The sequence below is a fragment of the Phaenicophaeus curvirostris genome, chromosome 19 (assembly GCF_032191515.1).
Source record: "Phaenicophaeus curvirostris isolate KB17595 chromosome 19, BPBGC_Pcur_1.0, whole genome shotgun sequence".
Classification (NCBI taxonomy): Eukaryota; Metazoa; Chordata; class Aves; order Cuculiformes; family Cuculidae; genus Phaenicophaeus; species Phaenicophaeus curvirostris.
This window is the reverse complement of record NC_091410.1, coordinates 3605135-3626757: the sequence shown is the minus strand read 5'-3', so window position 1 is coordinate 3626757 and position 21623 is coordinate 3605135. Positions and strand designations below refer to the sequence as shown.

Below are 21623 nucleotides of genomic sequence, written 5' to 3'. Positions count from 1 at the left end.
ATAGCTCCATGTCCTTCCTGTGCTGAGGACTCCAGTTTAAAATATTAAACAGCACGGACAAAGGTTTAACAGCAATATTTTCTAAAAATGGACCAAGGGAAAAACCCTACCCACGTGGCAGTGCAATCACAGAAGATTTTTCACCCTCTCCCACAACACAAAAGGTCAGTGAGTTGATATTTACACAGATACATTTGATGTGTTGATACAGCCCGAAGCAGTAACTCCTTCAGCTGATCGATCTTCTCGCCCAGGTTCTGCAAGGATGATCTGATAATCACATTGAGCTGAAGAAGAAGAGGGAGATTGGGTTTTAAGTCTGATATATACTTGGATAAAATCTAACACTACTACGTGGAGGCAGTAATTTGTTTCATTGCAGCTGCATTGGAGTGCAGGACTCGGCTCTGAACCTGCCTCTGAGCAGCAGGAACTGCTCTGGGCTGCTTACAAAACAATGAGGTAAAGAGCACACATTCCACGAACACAACTCCAGCATTTAACATGGAGAGCCTGTTTCTCGGTCTTTACAAACACATTGTGTTGTGTCCGCAAAATATTTCAGCACATTTGAACATTTTCCACTCAGTTCTTTCCTCTGATCTTTAATACAAACACAGGCACCAACTTCTTCTGCCACCAGGTTTCTTTTCCAGCTCCCAGGATTAGAGGGAAAGTTGCTGCAGGTTCAGACATCCTCTCTACTGAACTTCTCCAGTCTTTAAACTAAAGATCCCAAAGAAATTCCGATATCTTCCCTTTCCCTGCTCCACAGCACCCAGGATTCCTGACCCTGTCTCACAACCGACCTGGCCTGAGATGCAGAAGGGTCTGTTCTCACTAAAAATGCAATTAATTTCCCATTCTTGCTCCAAGCAAGCCTGAGGTTTCCAGGAATCCTCCTCCTTTCTCTTCACCACGTCCCAAGTGTGGCTGACATTCTCCTCTGAGCTTTTCTTCCTTAAATGTCATTTCTTTTCATCCCAATTATGTAGAACATACTGGGAAAAGACACTGTAACTAAAGTTAACTATGCAAGTCATCCTCAGTAAGCCTTGATGTGCTTCCCATTTACAAGACACCAGCCCCACCTTGGGGTTTAACAGGCAGCAACCTCAGATGCTCTGTGTGATGCTCCGGTAACAGAGAAGGAATATTTGCTTTCACTCATTCCTGAAGACACGGAGGCAGCAGCAGCCACCAGCATCTCACAGAGCAGTCGCCGTCCTGCAGAGATCCTGCCTACAGGATGGGAGAGCTCAAAAAAACCCAATAGCATCAGGAATTCAAACCTCTCTCACTGGTCTCCAAGCCTGCTAAACACAGTGACAGAGAGCAGCCACAACTGAGCTGCAGCAGCCTTGAGAACATGCAGCCAAAATCCACCTGCAGCAGCCCTACGTGATGGCAACGTGTCCAAAGCCAGGCTCGGGGAGAAGTGTTTTTAGGGAAGTTCAAGCACCACACATCCACAAGCTCTGCAATCAGATGATAAAGGGTCCTTCCATTTCCCTAGAAATAAGGAACTCTAGAAATAAGGAAGGATTTCCAAACGTAAGGAAGAACTTCCCGATGAGAGTGGGGAGGCACTGGAACAGATTGCCCAGGGAAGTTGTGGCTGCCCCATCCCTGGAGGTGTTCAAGGCCAGGTTGGACAGGGCTTTGAGCAACCTGATCTAGTGGGATGTCCCAGCCCATGGCAGGGGGGTTGGAACTAGATGATCTTTAAGATCCCTTCCAATCCAAACTATTCTATGATCCTATATAGATAGATATAGTCCAGATAAAGAACGCTGCATTTCACTGACCCAGGCGACACCTACCACACAGCTGCCCGCTGCTACTCTGGCCAGAAACCGTAGGGCTGTAACAACAGATTTCATTGCCATTGGAGGGAAACAGAAAAACAAAGCAAGTTTTAAGACCAGCTCAGCAGAGCAGAGTTCACAGACACTCAGTGCTGGCTTCAAACCTTTCCCTACAGGTTTGGATTTTTCTTTCCCCAGTTTGTGCGCTCTATTTTTTGCTCGGCAATAAGTTGTTCTAGCCACACTAATGGCAAAATACTATAAAAATAAAACCTTGTTTACACCCTCCCCACCTGGCAAATACTGTACAATGAGTTTTTCCTCCATCAAAACATTCAGGAGTCACGGAGCAGAGGGCTGCTCAGCTGTGGAACATGCGTTTCTGTTATGAAAACAACTCTCTCATTGTTGGAAACTTGTTTATAGTAGAATCAAACACCACGGAATATTCATCTTTAACTGTTAATGGATTAAAGGGAAATTGCACTCGGAAAATATGAGACATGGAACAAATGATTTTATGAAGAAATCAATCAACCGTGTAATGTTTCCCTAAAACACAATCCAGGAGAGGGATGGTGCAAGACAAGGCTGTGCCGGGGATTTTTGGAATGTGTCACAGATTGCAGTGATGCAAACAGAGAACTTTGTCCTCTATAAATACAGATGGATTAAGCAGTGACCTCTTTATTGTCTTCTATCACTTGAGCGTATCTGTACAATTCTAATACTTTATCATTTGAAAGCAGGGAGCTGAATCACCACCACTACGCTATCCTCTCAGTCCTGCAGAGAAAACACCTCTCAACTACAACTTATTTCAGCCTTCTGACACTCCTTGTCCATCCCTGCGAGGTCTGAATCGGTCATCATACAGCAGGGATGATTGTACAAAGCCCACGCTGTTCTCCTCAACATTTCACAAAAGGAGACATTTCAAAAACGACATTTTGTTCCAAAAGCTATTTTTATATTTATTTTTTATTTACTTATTTAAAGCTATTTTACATTTATTCCAGCAAAGAGACTGGCAAAGAAGATTCAGTGGTTATGCATCACAATATACAAAGAGTATATCACTGCTATAAAGAGGGGCAGAGTCTGCAAAATAAATCATTCTGTGACTTTTTAGTTATGCAGATGGTTACAAAAGACCAACTCAAGGGCTCACGCACATTTTGATCCTAATGCAGTCAAGGGAGAAGTTAACGGCAGGATCCTTTGTGCATGCAATCGAGGAGGCTCCTGTGCTCCTTGAAGTGAAGGACGAGGCTTTCAGTCCCGAAGAACGCAGCCTCCCGAGAGCCTTTTTATTCTCTTTTGAGCAGGAAGCATGAAAAGGGGAAGAACACCCTGTCCCTGGGTAAGCTCTGTCTTCTGCTGATCATGCATTTTTCACTCTGCTCTTATACTTTGTTAGAAATGTAGCTTATAAAGGTCACAAAAATCTTATTTCATCTGATCTACAGCCACTACACTATAGAAGCAAGCCAGCTTTGTGGGAAGAAAATACATAGCCAATATCTACACAGGAGCTGATGGGCACCCCAGCGCTTCCTCGACTCACAGTCTCTGAACACAGCTCTGCTCCTGGCAGCGGCTCCCTCGGCTTCTCCCTGTCTCTCTTTGTAACACCAGCATTATTGCATGCAAAAAGGATTCAGTACTGTGAAATACAAGGCTCGTTTTGTGACAATGAAAAGCTACTCCTCATTTAAAGAGTACATTCTCATCCTCTTTACAAAGCCTTAAGGAACTCACTGCTAATATTGAGTCTCTGCCACTAAACACAACTTGCAGTCCTCAGGCGCCGGCTGGCAGCACCAACAGCCTGAGCCAGCCTGGTAGTGGATACTCAATCCCCACAGCGCTGCCACCACCCTGGCCCAAACCTTGAACCTGACCCCTAAACCCTGACCCCAACACCCTCACCGTGACCCTGACCTCAAACTCGACCCTCCAAACCTTGGCCCTGGCCCTAACACACTTAAACCCTGACCCTAACAATCAAACCTTTACCCCCAAACCCTCACCCCAAACCCCTAACCATGATGCCCGCACCCAAACTTTGACCCCCAACTCTGCCCCCAAACGCCAACACTGCCCCCATGCCCCCCAAACCCTGACCCCAACTCATAACCTGACTCCCAAAACCTCACCCCAACTCTACCACACAGTCCCCTGCCCCTAAACTCTGGCTCTAAACCTTGACACAAAGTCTAACCTCGGCCCCTTACCCCCAAACCTTAACCCTGACCCAAACCCTGACCCCCAAACCTTAACACTGATTCAAACCCTGACCCACACCCCTACCCCCAAACCTTAACCCTGACTCTAACCCTTAACCCTGACACAAACGCTTACCCGCAAACCTTAACCCTGACTCTAACCCTGACCCCCAAACCTCATCCCTGACCCAAACCTTGACCCCTAAACCTTAACACCGATTCAAACCCTGACCCACACCCTTACCCCCAATCCTTAACCCTGACTCTAACCCTAATCCCCAAACCCCGACCCTGCCCCCTAAACCCCACCCGCACCCCACATGCAGCCGGACACGCTGCTCCCGCAGCCCCCTCCCTTCCCCCCGCTGGGAGCGGGGATCCCGCTGCCACCCCCGTTCCCCGCTCCGGCCGCACCTTGGCCGCGCTCTCCCCGTTGCGCTGGTGCCGGTGCCGCTCCCGGATCCTCTCGGCGATCTCCTGGGCCAGCTGGCAGGTGGCGTCGTACAGCGGGAGCCTGCGGACAGCAACGGCCGCGCCTCAGACCGGCCCGCAGCACGCACCGGGGCCGCCCCGAGCCCCGCGGCCCGCAGCACGGACGGGATCCCGGACCGCGGGGCCCTGGGCGGCCGAGCAGCCGGGGACGGGCCCGGGAGGGGGCGGGGGGCGCGGGAGGGGGCCGGGGGGGGGAGGCGGGGGCCGGGTCGGGGCTCACCATGGGTCCGGAGCCATCGCCGCCGCCCGGAAGAGCCCGCGGTTCCGGTGGAGCCGGCGCGGACGGAGCCCGGCGAGGGACAAACCGCGCCGCGCGCAGCCGGACGGGGAGCTCGGAGGGCTGGGACTGGGGGGGCAGGGGGTGAGGTGGAAGAGTGCGGGGCTGGGGGCTGGAGGGATGGCAGGGGTGCAAATGCCGGGTCCTACGCTTGGGGCACAACAACCCTGGGCAGCTACAGACTAGGAGAAGGCTGGCTGGAAACTGCCTGGAGGAGAGGGACCTGGGGGTGTTGGTTGACAGCGACTGAACATGAGCCAGCAGTGGCCCAGGTGGCCAAGAAGGCCAATGGCATCTTGGCTTGGATCAGAAACAGTGTGACCAGCAGGTCCAGGGAGGTTCTTCTCCCTCTGTACTCGGCACTGGTGAGACCGCTCCTCGAATCCTGTGTTCAGTTCTGGGCCCCTCACCACAAGAAGGATGTTGAGGCTCTGGAGCGAGTCCAGAGAAGAGCAACGAAGCTGGTGAGGGGGCTGGAGAACAGGCCTGATGAGGAGCGGCTGAGAGAGCTGGGGGTGTTTAGGCTGGAGAAGAGGAGGCTGAGGGGAGACCTCATTGCTCTCTACAACTACCTGAAAGGAGGTTGTGGAGAGGAGGGAGCTGGGCTCTTCTCCCAAGTGACAGGGGACAGGACAAGGGGGAATGGCCTCAAGCTCCACCAGCGGAGGTTCAGGCTGGACATTAGGAAAAAATATTTCACAGAAAGGGTGATTGGGCACTGGCAGAGGCTGCCCAGGGAGGTGGTTGAGTCACCTTCCCTGGAGGTGTTTAAGGAATGGGTGGACGAGGTCCTGAGGGACATGGTTTAATGGTTGATAGGAATGGTTGGACTCAATCCAGTGGGTCTTTTCCAATCTGGTGGTTCTTTGATCCTGTATGGGGGCAGGGGTGCAGGGACACGGGTGAAGGGACGCAGGGGTTCAGAGGTGTGGAGGAACAGGGGCTTGGGTGGAGGTATTCAGGAATGCAGGGGTGAAGAGATGCAGAGGTGCATGGGGGCAGGAATTCAGGGACGCAGGGGTGAAAGGACACAGGGATCCAGAGGTGCAGGCATTCAGATGTGCAAACATTCAGGGGTGTAGGGGTGCATGGGTGTAGGGTTGCAGGTCTTTAAGGACACAGGAGTGAAGGGATGCAAGGATTCAGAGGTGAGGGTGCAAGGATTCAGGAGTGTGGGGGTGCAGGGATTTGTGTGCAGGGATTCAGGGCTCCAGGGATTCGGGGGCACAGGCATTCAGGCTTGCATAGGTGCAGGGATTCAGGAGGGCATGGCTGCAGGTGTTCAGGAGTGCAGGGTATGGGGGGTTGGGGTGCAGGGCTGCAGGTATTCAGGGGTGCACAGTGCAGAGATACAGGGTGCATGGGTACAGGGTGCAGTGCAGGGTGTACAGCACAGGCTGTGGGGGCGCAGGGTACAGCAATGCAGGGTGCAAAGCTGCTGTTGGCCCCAGCTCTGCCCTGGCCCCAGCCCTCCCACTGGCCCTGCCCATGGCCCAGGGCTGCTGCCCTCCCACCGAGGCACTGGGGCTGTGGGACCAGGGCAGCAGAGGCTGGAAGGAGGGGGAAAGCCCTCACAAGCATGAGGTTGACTGAACCCCCTTGCCCCCAGCTGTCTTTCCCACCAGCCACATGCCTGATGGACCACATCTGATCTGCAGCCAGGCCCCCTTGGACACCTCTGTGATCTCCTGGGTGCTGCTGCGACCCCCAGAGTATTCATTCCTTTTCCTAAAGCCCATGGGAAATTTGGGATTTTTGCAGTGAGGAAGAAGGAAATCCATTATATTTTAAATTCTGCATGCAGACAGCAAGGTCCAAACTCAGTGGCAGCTCTGCAGGGCACTGGCAGGCTCTTGCATGCAGCTTGCACCCCAACTAGCTGCCTTAATGCCATTGGGGTACCTGTATGTTGCTATTGCAGGGATAATATGGTCTGCACTAAAATGTACAGCAGGGGAACTTCAAACCAAACTGTGCTGGGGAGCTGTGGTGCAGTGGGTTGGAGAATAACTGGGACAGAAAAACAGGAGGCAGAGAATGCGCAAGGGCTCAGCCAGCATCCCCAACCCTGAGTTCCTGATTTTCCAGGAGCAATTTTTCATATTCCAGAGAAGCACAAAAGACACGGGAAGATGCAAAGACCCAGCCTAGTGGAAGAATCAGCTGCTCAGTCATCAGGCATTTCTCCTGCCCTTTGTAATTCTGTGAAATAACAGTCCTGAGTGGCAGAGCAGTTTATTTCTGGGAAGTGGGAATCAATACTCTGCATCCCAACTGGCTTAGCCCTGTGTTACTGCACACTAGGATCCACTGCAGTGATTTGCAAGTTAAGGAGTCTGATGAGAAAAGTTGCTTTTGTTTTTCCAAGCTTTTTGCACCCACCTTAAATACCAGTGTAACAGAAGTGATGTCAGCACCTGAGACCCCAGTGGAGCCACTGTTGGGGCTGAGCTGAGATGCAGCACCCAGCGCCATGTGGGACATGTCCTGGTGCTGCCTTCACAAGGGCTCTCAGCCCTGGTTAACACCTCTCTGTGCAGAACCGCCCTCTGTCCTCCCTCTCTCCCTTCTCCCTCCCTCCTTCCCTTCTCCCTTCCTCTCTTCCTTCTCCCTCCCTCCCTCGTTTCTCCCTCCCTCGTTTCTCCCTCCCTCGTTTCTCCGTTCTCCCTCCTAGTTTCCTCCCTCCTCCCTCTCTCCTCCCTCTCTTCTCCCTCCATCTGTCCTCCCTCCTTCCTTCTTCACTCCTTCACTCTCTTTCCTTCTTCCTTCCAGCCTCCTCTCTCTCTCTCTCCTGCCTCCATTCTTCCTCTGTCCATCCTCCCTCTTTCTTCTATCCCCACCCATCTCCAGGTGACAGCCACAGCCTCCCCCTGCCCTCGTCCCTGTCCCCTCGTCCCTGTCCCCTTGCCAGCAGCAGCAGGGCTGGGCTGCCACGAAGCAGCCGTGACACTGAGCAGTGTTGACACTGTCAATATTTTCGCTGCGAAGGGCTCTGCAGTAACCATCAGGCACAGCAGCCTCCATCCATGCCCAGAGAGCCTTTCCCACACCTGATCCGTCAGCATTTGGCTGCTCCTCTTTTTTTGGGGTGTGGTTGATGCCGCAGATCAATGCGGACACAAACATGGGTGTGGGTGCCTGAAAAGCAGCACCAGGGCACTGATAGCAATGTTTGATTGCCGTCACAACCGGAGGCTGCTACAGCATGCTGTGACATGCCACGATAACGAGCACATCCTCATCAGTGCGTTTATGGATGGCTGCAGCACCCGTTGTGCTCCTGATGGGCACTCTGACCCAGAGGTGAAGCTCCTCTTGAGCGAGGAGCTGGGGCTGTGGTTGAGGGGCCAACACTCGTGCTCTGGATTCGGGTGCTCGGGATCATAGAATCATAGAATCACTAGGTTGGAAAAGACGTTTAAGATCATCAATCCCAACCGTACCTGTCCACTACTAAATCATATCCCTAAGCACCTCATCTACCAGTCTTTTAAACTCCTCCAGCGATGGGGACTCCACCACCTCCCTGGGCAGCCTCTGCCAGTGCCTGAGAACCCTTTTGATGAAGACATTTTTCCTAATGTCCAATCTGAACCTGCCTTGGTGCAACTTGAGGCCATTCCCTCTTGTCCTATCACCTGTCACTTGGGAGAAGAGACCAGAACCCACCTCATCACAACCTCCTTTCAGATAATTGTAAACAGTGATGAGGTCTCTTGGTCTCCTCCAGGCTAAACAGCCCCAGGTCCCTCAGCTGCCTCTCATAACGTTTGTTTTCCGGCCTCTTCCCTAGCTCTATTCCCTTCTCCACACACACTCCAGCCCCTCAATGTCTTTCTCATAGTGAGAGACCCAAAACTGACACCAGGATTTGAGGTGCAGCCTCACCAATGCTGAGTGCAGGGGGACAATCGCTTCCCTGCTCCTGCTGGCCATGCTGTTTCTGATACAGGCTGAGATGGACCCACCAGAAGTGTCCTGGGCACCACACGAAGCTGTGTGGGGCAGCTTGAGGACCCCCACTGGCCCCAGCAGCCCTGGTATGGGCTCCATCCCCAGGGAGCTGGCTCATCTCTCCATCCCTTTTCATACATCCGAACCGGGCTGGCTGCTCTCGCAGTCAATGAGCATGAAACATTGATGGCCTCCAGCTGTGCTGCTCATCCAGAGCTAGCATGACCTCTACATATTTAATTTTTTCTCCATTAAAAACACATGAAGTCATGATCCATTTTGCACCATCCCTGATTCCCTTCCATCTCCTGACTCAGTGTCTCGGTGTGGAGCACTGGTGAGACTGCACCTCGAATCCTGTGTTCAGTTCTGGGCCCCTCACCACAAGAAGGATGTTGAGGCTCTGGAGTGAGTCCAGAGAAGAGCAACGAAGCTGGTGAAGGGGCTGGAGAAGAAGAGGAGCAGCTGAGAGAGCTGGGGTTGTTTAGCCTGGAGAAGAGGAGTCTGAGGGGAGACCTCATTGCTCTCTACAACTACCTGAAAGGAGGTTGTGGAGAGGAGGGAGCTGGGCTCTTCTCCCAAGTGACAGGGGGCAGGACGAGAGGGAATGGCCTCAAGCTCCACCAGGGGAGGTTCAGGCTGGACATTAGGAAAAAAATTTCACAGAAAGTGTCATTGGGCACTGGCAGAGGCTGCCCAGGGAGGTGGTTGAGTCACTTTCCCTGGAGGGGTATAAGGGCCGGGTGGACGAGGTGCTGAGGGCCATGGTTTAGTGATTGATGGGAATGGTTGGACTCGATGATCCAGTGGGTCTTTTCCAACCTAGTGATTCTGTGAGCATCTGCTGGGGAGCAGACAAGCGGCCAGGGGGCTGCAGGAGGTTTCAGGGCTTCAACTGGGCAGGAAGAGGCTCCTTGCTGTCCTAGGAAAAGCAAACAAGGAGAAGGCAGCCAGCAAAGGCCTGGGGAAAAGCAATAGGACCCAATATCACAGAAGGTGGGCAAAGGGTTTGAGACCCTCACCTCCCCTTCCCCGGGCTCCCAGCCTGCCAGAGGGAGGGAGGTGGCAGGCCAGGCGTGCTGTTCGCATCAGACTTTGGCACATCAAAGCAGAGGTGCTTCATCCAGAAAGGACAGGGTCTGCAGAGGGACCTCTGTCGCCTGTTCCGAGCCCACTCATGCCAGCAGATGCTCAGGGATGTGCCGTAGAGGCCGGCAGACCTGCAGACTTGCAGGCAGGGAGGTGAAGCAGGAGCAACCCACAGCTGCTGTTATCAGAGGGGGAAAACCAGATTTTTTAAGGAAAAAATAGATCCTAAGCAATCTTCAGATGCCATAAAAATGCCCACTTTTAAGGGCAGCCCAAACTTTGAGTTCTCCAGGTCACGATGCCAGGTGGGTGCAATGTCGCTGGCAGCACCTCTCACCCATTGGAGGGTGTTTTTCCTCCACCTCGACTCTTTTACCTATAAATAGAATATACGGTTTGTAATTCTGCAAAGCATTTAGAGGTAAAAGTCGACGGATAACAAGCATTTCAAAGGGGGCAGATTGGAAATGCCGAAGCACCAGAACTGCACCCGCAATGCTTCCATCCTGATATCCTGCTGTGTACGGAGGAGGCACGGGTGCTGCACGTCCAGCACAGTCCCTTTGAACTCATCCCTGCAAAGCTTCCCAGTGCGTAGGAGGCGCTCACAGAAGGGCATCGCTTCATTCTCATCACCCCAGTCTCTCCCTTGTCACCCAGTTCCTGTCACTTGCTCCTCACGTGCTTCTCTTTCCGACTCCCCCGGGTGCATCCAGTGGGAAGCGGTTGCAAACCCACCACCTGTGTTGATGTTTCCATCGTTCAAGGACGGGCGATCGCGGCAGTGGGTGGTTGGGAGCCTCGAGCCCTCCTTCACACCGTGACACTGGCAAAGGGAGTAAACCCCACAGTGGGAATATCAAGGTTATTCTTGGGAAAAACAAATGCTTAAGTTTAATGGCCGTGTTGCTGCTTTGATGGCTATCTCATCCAGGGGATGTTTGTGTCCCCTTCCTGTCCTCGGTGCAGAATTGGGGCAGGAAGGGGCGAAGCAGGTGTGGGAGCTGCTCCTCCCCTCACCCTGTTTACACCAAATAAACCTCCTCTGCCAGCGGGCTGGCACTCGCCTTAAAAGCCAGGGTGGGTGCCAGGGGCAGAGGGGACACGGCAGCGGGGTGCGCGGGAGCCGGGGCACATGCTACAGGTGGGGCTCAGCCTGCCCCGCTCCCCCGGGAGGGTGGCCGGCGGCTTCCCCATGGCCGAACCAGCCATGGGTGACAACACGGGCACTGGGCAAGGTGAGTGAGCGGCAGCTGGGGATGGGCACACGTCTCACGCTGGGGAATCATAGAATCGTGGAATGGTTTGGGTTGGAAGGGACCTCAAAGCCCATCCAGTTCCAACCCCCTGTGCCATGGACAAGGACACCTCCCACTGGATCACAGGCTCCAAGCCCCATCCAACCTGGCCTTGAACACTTCCAGGGATGGGGCAGCCACCACTGCTCTGGGTGACTTGGCCCTGGGCTTCACCACACACCCAGCAGAGGAGCGGGGCTGGCACAGACCCACATTTCCTTCCCCAAGACCCCCGGCATGTCCCAGGGCAGGCAGAGCTGTGGCTGCTGTGGCAGCCACAGACTTGGGCTGATGCTCCTTAGTACATCAGGCAGGGCAGCACCCTCTCGATGTGGCCAGCTGCGAGGACAAGGTGAATTTGGGGATCACAGTTGGTGCAAACAACCTTGCTCCAACCCCAATGTCCATTTTAACCTGGTTTCTATAGCTAGAAGCCCGTCTGTCTGCACTCAGGGTCTGCCTGTCTGTTTTCAGAGCAGAGTCAGGCTCAGCAGCAACCAGTTGTAGCTGCTGCCCCTTCCCTGCACTGGAACTGAACCTGATCTGCTGGGACTGCTGAACTCAAGCAGGGAACAAAATGAACTGGAGAGCAGAAGCCACGGCAAGACCCAGCCTGGGAGTAGCCCAGGCACCCAGATCCCCTCAACGTGCCACCACGAGCTGCCATGCATGCAGCACACGAGGTCAGGACCCTGCTGCTCCTTGGGGCCAGAGCAGAGAGGTCCGTTCCAGACTGCACATCCCAAGTGAGCACATCCAAGATAAATACATCGGAGTATTTAAGTGCGCTAATAAACTTTATCTTTGCCAACTAACCACTGCCCAGCAGAAGTCACCCATGCGTAGACAACTCCTGTCTTCTTGTACAGGGTTCAGAGCTGAGCCGTCTGCAATCCCACGGAAAATGCTGCTCTCTGCTCTCTAGGAGGAGCTCAAACGCTGCGTTCTGCCAGGGCTGGCAGCTGGCACAGGTGGTGGGAACCCTTCTGAGGGTCACCAGGGAACGTTGCGTCTCCAAGGGTCTCCTAGATGCTCTCCAGCACCTGTGTGCAGCCGCCTGGATGGGGTCTCCCTAGTTGCACGGGGGTCGTGCGGTCAGCAGGGACCCTTTGGTCCCTCACAGACCATCCCCCAACCCTTGGCGAGCCCCTCTTGCTGCAGCACCTTCTCCCTGCACCTTCTCTCTGGCACCCGAGCAGCTGTATGGGGCCAGGTTTTGCAGGAGACTTCGGCAGGAGGCACTAAGATGGAAGGCAAATGCCTAGGTTCTGCCTGGGGTCATAGCAGCCTGGTCCTTGGCTGCCAGACCCAGACAGGTCATCACTTTCTGCCCCAACTCTGTGCTTGGCAGGGGCCACGATGCAAATGGTCCCTCCTGGTCCCAGCATCACTTGGGACCCAGTTACCTGTGAGGTCCCTTCTTGCCCCTGCACACCTGGGCTGGGACCAAGCTGATCCTTGCCCCACTGGCATCCCTGGGGAACTAGGACCATGTCCCCGCTGTCTGTGCCCTCCTCTCTGCCCGTCACAGGCTGGGAAGTAAGGAGGGGTGTAAAGCCCCTTGTGTGGTGAAACAGCCCCACATCCAGCTGCTGCCCAGTCCCACACCTCCCAGAGCCCCTGCACAGCATTCTCACTGGTGGGCTGAGTGTCCCCAAGTCCCACAGGAGCAAAGTGAGCTTCTCCAGTCAGGCAAAGCCTCCTGGAACCTTTCCCTTTGCAGGGGGTGATGAACTATTGAAATACAAGATAGTGCTTCAAAGCACTGTGAGCCAGGATGAAATGCTGTCAGCTGAAGAGGTGAAGCATGTTGAATAATAGGTCTTTGTCCGACAGAGACGTTTGGCTCCTCTGCAGTCACTGTTGTGATCACGTCCGAGGCTGATACCTGGGACATTGACGCCTCCTGTTGCCTGGGCTGTGGACAGTTTGTGGATTGGGACAGGCTGCCAGCCGCAGGGCAGCAGGCAGATGTCCCCCAGGACATCCTTCACAGGCCCCCGAAGGAGCTCAAGAAGCTGGCGAGGGAAGGCTATTGGGCAGCGAGCCACGCTCTGAGAGCTCGGGTCTATCACCAGCTCATCCAGCAGGTCTCCTGCCGGCTCGTCACCCCCGATGCTCTCGTCTACAGGGACGTGGTGAGTCGGCTCTTTGGGAAGCTGAGTGTGAGTTCCCACCCTTTGCCTGAGTTCCTGGAAGGATGCTCCATGCCCACATACTGCCTCAACCTGGCAGGGGTCACCGCCCTGAAGAAGATCCTCATCTGTGTTGGCAATCTTTTCCCCGACATAACCTACAGCCCAATCCTGCCTTCTCTGGTGGCTCTGCTGCTGCACTACAGTGAAGATGAAGCTCAGTGCTTTGAGAACATCTCTCGCCTCATAGCCAGCAACACTCCCCACACCAGCTACATCGACCAGTCCTTCCTGGCCCACCAGGCTTCATGCATGACTTTTGGTGATCTGGCCAACAAGCACTGCCCAGCAGCTCACAAACTTATAGCCAGTGCCTCTGAGAATGTCTTTGAGGTCTATTCCGAATGGTTATCGTGGCTGTTTTGTGACCTCCCCTTCAATTACGCCATCCGCGTCTTTGATGTCTACCTGCTGGAGGGGCAGAAGGTCCTCTACCGCATTGCCCTGGCCTTGCTGAAGCAGTACAGGCTCTCGGTGACCTCCACTGAGCTGGAGGGGACTGACATTAAGGCAAACCTGCAGGCTTTTGTGCAGAACATTGCCGAGCACGTGACTATTGACAAACTCCTTGAGAGAGCCTTTGGCATCCGGCTGTTCTCCCGCAAGGAAATCTGGCTTCTACAGATGGCCAACAGGAAGGCGTTAATGGAGAGGGGCATAACCATGGTGCAGAGCAGGTAAGACCCTCCCTGTTTGCCAGTTCTTGGGGCTAAGCAGACAAACCACCCGTTACAGTGGATCTACCACATTGTAGGAGCTCCATCTTGGGCTCTGGGGGTGCCTTGCAGCTCCTTGCGGAGCCCCTGTTTGGAGGCACTGAGCAGTCAGAGGTAGCGATGGAGACTTGGAGAACAAGTCTTACGAGGAGCGGCTGAGAGAGCTGGGGTTGTTTAGCCTGGAGAAGAGGAGGCTGAGGGGAGACCTCATTGCTCTCTACAACTACCTGAAAGGAGGTTGTGGAGAGGAGGGAGCTGGCCTCTTCTCCCCAGTGACAGGGGACAGGACAAGAAGGAATGGCCTCAAGCTCTTCCAGGGGAGATCTAGGCTGGACATTAGGAAAAAATTCTTCACAGAAAGGGTCATTGGGCACTGGAACAGGCTGCCCAGGGAGGTGGTTGAGTCCCCTTCCCTGGAGGTGTTTAAGGCACGGGTGGACGAGGTGCTGAGGGACATGGTTTAGTGTTTGATAGGAATGGTTGGACTCGATGATCCGGTGGTTCTCTTCCAACCTGGTTATTCTATGATCCTATGATTCTATGATGCTAGCAGAGAGTTCACCAGGACAAAAGCATAACAAGACCTGATGCGTGGGGGCTGCACCCCTAAAAGCTGACGGGGACCCCAGCTTGGCAGTGATGAGTGTCCCTCTTGCACAGGCAGTCTTTTCACCTGGCTGTGGACATGCAGACCTTCAGCTCCAGCATTGTAACAGCTCAGGAGATGCGCATCATCTGGTCCTGGATCCCCGAGCGCTTCTCCCTCTTCCCCCCGCTGCTGCTCTTCTCCACCTCAGAAGATGGGTGCAGCTTGCAAAGGTAAAGTGTTACCTGCCCGTTGGGTCAGGTCAAGTCAATGGGCCGGGGCAGGGGTTGGTGGCACAGAAAGGAGCAACGCTTTGTGTCCATGGGACATATCTGAGGTCTCCTGAGGACTCTCTTGGGCTTGATTAAAGATCTCAAGTGTGGCCTGGGCCAGCACTGGCTGTAGGGGAGAGGGCTGAGGCACGTCAGCACTGCATGGAACGTCCAGCCCTGCGGATGTGCTGCGGGGGCTCCCCGTGCACCACACTGTGCTGGCCATGCTGTGGTTGGCCAGGTCCAACCAGCGCACCGTTCCGAGGGCTCCAGCTCCCTCCCAGTGGCACAGGGTGGCTGCTGGATATGGCAGTTGGTGTTGCAGCTCCAAACTAAGCTGGAAAAGGAGTCTGCCACTGAATTCTCTATCTATAAAGAGCAGAAACCCTTCAATGACCTGAGGCTGCCTCCACACGAGTGTGTTTTGGCAGTAACCCAAACCCCGCTCCTCTGTTCGAGCACATTAGGCTGAGAGGAAGCACTAAAAGAAGGCAGAGCCCAGGGCAGCCACAGACAGCAGGTAGGGACATCCTGCAATGACAAAGACACCAAACCCTCTAAGCTCATATTAGGAGAGACCAAGTGTCCTAGCCTATTCTCAAAACTGCAATGGAAAGACCAGTGTCAGCTCTGGAGACACCCCAGGGCTCAGGGACAACAGTCAACAGAATCATAGAATCACAGAATCATTAACATAGAAAGGACCTCTGAGATCACCAAGTCCAACCGTCAGCCCAACCCCACCGTGTAAACTAAAACATGTCCCTAGATGACTCATCTACACACTTGCTGAATCCCTCCAGGGATGGAGACTCCCCCACTGCCCTGAGCAGCCTCTACGAGGGCTTCACCACTAGGGACATTTTTCCTCAACTCCCCTGGCACAGCTCACTCTCATCCTATCCCTTGTTACTTGGGAGCAGAGCTCAGCACCCACCTCACCGCAACCTCCTTTCAGGAGCTGCAGAAAGCAATGAAGTCTCCCCTCAGCCTCCTCTTCTCCAGGCTAAAGAGTGTGGTGGGAAGCAGGGACATCCTGCAATGCTTGGTGCCAAGGGGTTTCTCTGCCATGAAACAGCAGCTCCCTGCTGACCAGGAGGGGATTCCGGGCTCTCTGTGGACACTGCCCTTGTCATCCATGACCCACATTTCTCAGGGTGGTGTGTAAAGGTGTGGCTGCAATGGCAGCTGCTCCGTAAACACCACGAGTGTCCCCCAGCCTGTGAGAGGTGAGCGGGCACCACGGCACAGATGTGCCGCCCCATCCTGGGAAGTGCATCCCTGCGCCTTTCCAGTGCAGCAATGGGTGCAGAGCCCAGGTGGTGAAACTCATCCCCATTAAAGCAAGTTTGTTTGGCAAACTCCCCACCCAGAGTTCCCTCAGCCTGGCACCTGTGGGTGGGAGGATTTCATGTTTGAATTTATCTGAGCTGTTACCTGCTTCTCCAGGCAAAAATGATAGCGTGAGAAGTCCCATCAGCTAACTCCCCCTGCTCCTGCACAAACACTGATGCTGCTTGAGCTACATGGATGCGAGTTTCTTCTGGTTTGCTGCCACAATCTCCTTCGGGCTGTGGGCACAGCAATATGCTCAGGAAAGCCACCATCTCTTCTCCACTGTCCTTTACAGCCTCATGCTCACCGCACGCCCAAGCTCTCTGGGTCTCAGACTCCACCAACTCACCCTCCTCGTTCATCTCCACAGGTTTTACACGTGCTGTGAAGGCTACGAACCGACGGTGCTGCTCATAAAAACCACTGAAGGGGAGGTCAGTATTTGCCAAGCTGCACTGGTATTGGTGTGGGGAAGGGGATGGAGGGGGGATTGACCCCACTGGTGCTTCTTGGAGCTGCTGCAGGGTCCCTCTCCTGCCCTGCTCTGCGTCTGTGCCAGCTCCCAGGAGAGACAAACTGCACCCCTAGCAGCAAGAGCCACCTGAGACACAGGCTGGTCTCAACGGTGCTGCCGGGGCAGACAGAGAGGAGCCAGTGAGATGGAGAGGCCAGGAGTGCTTCTCTTTTTTTTTGCAAATACATACTAAACCATGAATCTTTGCTAAAGAGGAAAGCAGTGGTTGCTTTCCTCAAGTCAGCAGATGCTTTGCCTGAGCCAGGACACCCCCACCCAACCCTGGCTAAGCCAGGGCTCCTCCTGGGGACTCGGAGAGGAGCTTGTAAACCTGTATTTTATCTCCCCGCTCTTCATCGAACAGCGGAGGTGAGTTCTGTAAATTGCTCAGGCATCTCAAAGAGTTATCGACCAACCGGTCCTGATTTCTCCAGCCTGACATTTCAGTTTGGTGCAGAGATAAATGCCCTGCTACCTCCTAGGGCCTTGGGCAGGCAAGGGAAGGTGACTTACAAAACGAAAAAAATGAGCTTTTCCTAGCTCATTTTATTCCTTATCCAGTAGAGACGGGCATGATTCCCCACCTCTCAGTAGCTCCACTTCAGCCATGGTCACATCAAGGACATCCATACCAGGACTGTCCTGACCACTGGTGGAAGGAGTAGCCAAAACACCAGGAGAGCAGGGTCCAATCCTCCCCGAGGACTGGTTCAAAGCCCTGTAGGCAGTAAAACCGCATTACCTGAGTCTCTGCTGGTTTAAAACACGTTTTTCCTAGACACTCATGGAACAGGCGACCACCTCACCAGGGGCCAGCGGAGGGCAAGGGACTCCTCAACCACAGTGCTCTGCAGTGCTGCCTGTACAACCCTTTGAGCTACACCGTTATTCCTTTCTGGAACGGTCTCAGAGCGGGAGGCACAGCTCCTGCTCCGGAGCCCAGGCCAGGGAATGCACCGGCACAGCCAAACTAGCCCTTCTTAATCCACTGGCATGAAGCTCACTGCAATCAGCCCTGCTCCAAACTGACAGCCCCCCAACTCTCCCAGACCCTCCTTAGGCACTGAAGCAGAGTAGACACCTTCCAGGGCAGCAGGGATTTGGCAGGATTTAGCTGGCACAGCAGAATTTGGCTCTCTGGTTTCCCTGACGCGGTGGCCGATGTGTCCGGGCTCACTCCGGACGCAGCATCTCCCCCACTGACGGCTCCCTGTGCTCTCTCCCAAAGGTGTGTGGGGCATTTCTCTCCTCTGACTGGAGTGAAAGGAAAAAGAGCGGGGCGACATCAGGCTTTTTTGGGACAGGGGAGTGCTTTGTATTCACTGTAAGTCACATTTTATCTCTGGGTTTATGCTGATGGGTTAGCCTGTTGATTACTTGTTCCTCCGCCTCTGTGACAACTTGGGGCACAGTGGCACCAAGCTGCTTCCTTACCATGGTCCCACTGCTGTCCCTTAGCCCTGGCAGAAGGCAGCAGCACAGACACTGCTGTGCTGGAGCAGAGCAAATAAGAGAGTGAACTCAGCCTTGAGTTTCCCTGCTTGTCCTGAGCCCCGAAGACAACTTGCAATAACCCTGGGTGGGTCTTGGAGCATCCTCCTGGGACAACAGCCTGGCTGGCAGGGCAGATTTCTTCCCTGTTTCCTTGGGGCAGCTTCTGGATGGAGCATTCCCAAACCAGCCCTGGTGTCCCTGCAGAGGGAGCAGTCTGAGTTTGCCCAAGAGATCCTGGGAGCAAAGTCCAGCATCCATTTGGTATCACAGCGGCGTCTATCTGGCATCCACACAGTGACGTGGGCAGTGCAGGCTGGCCCATCTCCAGCAACACCTAATGAAGACAAAGCCAATTTCTCAGTCACAGCCACCTCCAGAGCAGCCTGGCACTGCCAGGGTGCCTTGTCCTCTCCCTACTCCAGGGCCAGACCTGGCTTGCAGCATTTGGCCCTGACCCACCGGGCCAGGCAGCACCATCTTCCCCCAGCAATGAGGAGATGCACTGAAGGTCAGGGTTTACCATGTTTCTCCTGCTTTCCAGGTGCGCCCCGACACAGAGAGGTACGAGTGGGTGTTCATCAAGAAGCCAGAGCTGGCCAAAGCTGTGCCACGCTCACGCCAGCGGTCGCCTTCCCCCTCTCCCATGTTCCTCCTCAGCTCCTCCCCGGATGGCCGTGGAACCAGCTCAAACCATCTCACCGTGCCTGTGCCGCAGAGGAAAAGCCATCTCTCCCCATTTCTGGCCATCAGGCATTTCCTCCTGCCTTCCAAAACTGCTTCCATGTTCATGGCTGGCTCTCGGGAAGGGATCATTATCGGTAAATACCGAACGGTGGGCACACGTCTGCCAACATACCACAGCTTCGGCCGAAAAGAGTTTTACTCCAGATTAAAATCTGAGCTCCTGTGTAGGCAAAGACCTCCTGGTCAGGGGAGATGAAGACTTCCCTCTCCTCCTTAAGCCAGCAAGAGAGTGCAAAGCTACACGAAGGCAAGGATGCTCCTTCTGAGAGCCTGAGGGAGCTCTGCCAGCTGAGGGGGCACACCACAGCCCAAACCTTCCGGCCAGGTTTGCACCCCTGGGGCTGCTGTGTCCTTTCTCAGCCCTTGACTCCACTTTGTGTGGTGGAGATGTGTGTGGAGATCAGCCTGAGGAAGGGCTGGACATGGTTCCCCAGAGCAGACACACCAGCTGCCTGCCCATGCTGCCATCTGCAGGGTCAGGTGTGGGCAGGGGGTTGAGTCTTTGGGGGTGCAGCAGAGGATCACAAGTCAAAACCCCTGCCCTCCCTATGGCTGCCTCTGCCTCCTCTCCAGCCCTCAGAGCAGGCTCAGGGAACCCTGGCTGTGGGGATGCAAGGAACTGTCCTTGTTCTCCAGCTCTCCAAGCAGTCAATAATTCAGCTTGTACTGCCAGGACAACCTCTCCTGCTGGCTCCGGGAGCTCTGCCTCCACTCTGACATCCCTGTGAGCAGACTCAGCAACTCAGGGCATCCCCAGCCCAGCTCCATCATGTGGCCAAAGGACAGAAAGCTGAAAGCACAGCCTGGAGAGACCTCGTTGGCTGGGCCAGTGGTCCTGCTTGGGCAGTAAGGAGGAGAGAGCAGAATCTGACCATCTTGTTTGCTTTTGCAGGTGGAGGGGGAGGCCAAGCTCTGTCCCTCGATGCCAACCTGCTCTGGGGACACACAGAGCACTGTGAGACCTTTGACAACCCTCCACTCTGCCAGGAGAACTTCCAGGTGCAGCTCTTGGAAGTGTGGGGCTTCCAAAATGCCTAAGTCCCATGGAAGACAGCCCTTCACCATGCTGCTTGTGGAGATGAGGACCCCTCACCATGCTGGCTGGCCTCCCACCCTTCTGCTGAGGTCTCAGCTGGCAGTGCCACAGGCATCTCCACTCGCCATCCTCCTCTCCATGGTCAGCTGCCATGGTGATGTGGAGAGAGCGCAATGTGGTGCTGGGAAAGAGACTGTGGGTGCTGCCTTTGGGGACATTTGAGGCCCCCTCCCACAGTTTAGACCCAGCCCACTCCACCCAGTCTGTCCCGGTTTAGGATGCTGGAGAGGGGGTGAGCCAGCGCAGTGTTCCCCACAACTCCTTGGCCTGTTTGTGGTTTGGAGCTCAGCAAAGCAACAGTACCTTTGCAGACTTCGTAGGATTTTGAGCCTAGGCAAACCCCAACACCAAAGTACAAAGCTGACCAGGAGCTCTCTCAGCCTCTGCTTCCCAGGGCTCCCAAGCCCAGTGCCACCCATCAAGCCATGTGCAGGACTCTGTGGCCTCTGTAGGTTACCAGGACTCCCCAGGATCACACCATGATCACCCTTTGCTCACCACAAAGGGGTTGGTGATGTGGGACTGCGAGCAGGGAACACACATGAACGTTCACTAACACCTCGTGACTGCTTGGGGCCAGGACAATGGGAGATGTGCCATAACAAGACATGGATGTGAACGCGTACAAGAGCTGGGACAGAAGAGTTTTGCCACTCACATGCATGTGCATAAGTTCTCCCAGAAAACTTTATTACTCCCCAAGGACTAATTTCAATGTCATTATGGAATTCATACCAGTCAGAACTCTCACTAACTGGGAAGTGGCTCCAGCTCTCCCTGACCTTGTCTTTGAGACAGGGAGAGGCTGCAAACAGGAGATTCCAGAAGCAGAGACATCTGTTCAGCTCCGATCACACTGGACACAAGGAGTCTTCATCTCCAAAGAATGAACAGGGTCTGGAAAAACACTGGGAGAAAACATGTGATCAGAGGGACATTCTATCTAACTTTTAAAAAACACAATTACTTCAGTGAAACTGAATTCACTTTAGCTTAAATCAAAAACATTCAATTATTTGTAATAGTAACGTATTCTTGTATCCTTGTATGAGTCCCAGTCCCCACGGTACTGGTCCTACCCCATCCCATTGCTGCCTGTACCAGTACTGGTCCCATCCCATCCCATCGGTCCTCGTCCCATCCCCATCCCGGCCAGTACCTGTCCATTCCCATCTCCATCTCATCCATATCCCCATCCCATCTCATCCTTATCTCCATCCCATCCCATCCCATCCCATCCCATCCCATCCCATCCCATCCCATCCCATCCCATCCCATTCCATCCCATCCCATCTCATCCCATCCCATTCCCATCCCATCCCATCCCATCCCATTCCATTCCATTCCATCCCATCCCATTCCTTGAGGCTCTGGAGCGAGTCCAGAGAAGAGCAACAAAGCTGGTGAGGGGGCTGGAGAACAGGCCTTATGAGGAACGGCTGAGAGAGCTGGGGGTGTTTAGCCTGGAGAAGAGGAGGCTGAGGGGAGACCTCATTGCTCTCTCCAACTACCTGAGAGGAGGTTG

At 54.3% G+C, this 21623-nt stretch overlaps 2 protein-coding genes across 3 annotated transcripts in view; one reads left to right on the top strand and one right to left on the bottom strand.

Annotated features, from left to right (window-relative positions):
* STX8 (syntaxin 8) overlaps positions 1 to 4807 on the bottom strand; it is a 116231-nt gene extending 111424 nt beyond the window's left edge. For both annotated transcript variants that reach the window (XR_011338747.1, XM_069872375.1), the window contains exons 1-3: positions 4749 to 4807; positions 4451 to 4550; positions 193 to 287 (exon numbers count right to left, since the gene is read on the bottom strand). Coding sequence is in view for 1 of the 2 variants with exons in the window: in XM_069872375.1 (XP_069728476.1) it covers positions 193 to 287; positions 4451 to 4550; positions 4749 to 4765 (212 nt within the window). In the remaining variant the exon portion in view is untranslated. The remainder of the gene's footprint in view (positions 1 to 192; positions 288 to 4450; positions 4551 to 4748) is intronic.
* A 6036-nt stretch (positions 4808 to 10843) lies between these two features.
* Positions 10844 to 20180, top strand: LOC138728740 (TBC1 domain family member 24-like). The gene is made up of 7 exons (XM_069872330.1): positions 10844 to 11086; positions 12983 to 14018; positions 14718 to 14876; positions 16621 to 16684; positions 17993 to 18088; positions 18800 to 19076; positions 19895 to 20180. The coding sequence occupies exons 1-7, from the start codon at positions 10984 to 10986 to the stop codon at positions 20038 to 20040; spliced, it is 1881 nt and encodes a 626-aa protein (XP_069728431.1). The 5' UTR covers positions 10844 to 10983; the 3' UTR covers positions 20041 to 20180.
* The last annotated feature ends 1443 nt before the right edge of the window (positions 20181 to 21623 follow it).

Excerpts from the sequence above, each read along its gene's own strand:
- LOC138728740 (XM_069872330.1), top strand. The coding sequence starts at position 10,984 with ATGCTACAGGTGGGGCTCAGCCTGCCCCGCTCCCCCGGGAGGGTGGCC. Across the intron at positions 18,089-18,799 it reads GGGAGTGCTTTGTATTCACT|GTGCGCCCCGACACAGAGAG; the intron begins GTAAGTCACATT and ends CCTGCTTTCCAG. Across the intron at positions 19,077-19,894 it reads TCGGGAAGGGATCATTATCG|GTGGAGGGGGAGGCCAAGCT; the intron begins GTAAATACCGAA and ends TTGCTTTTGCAG.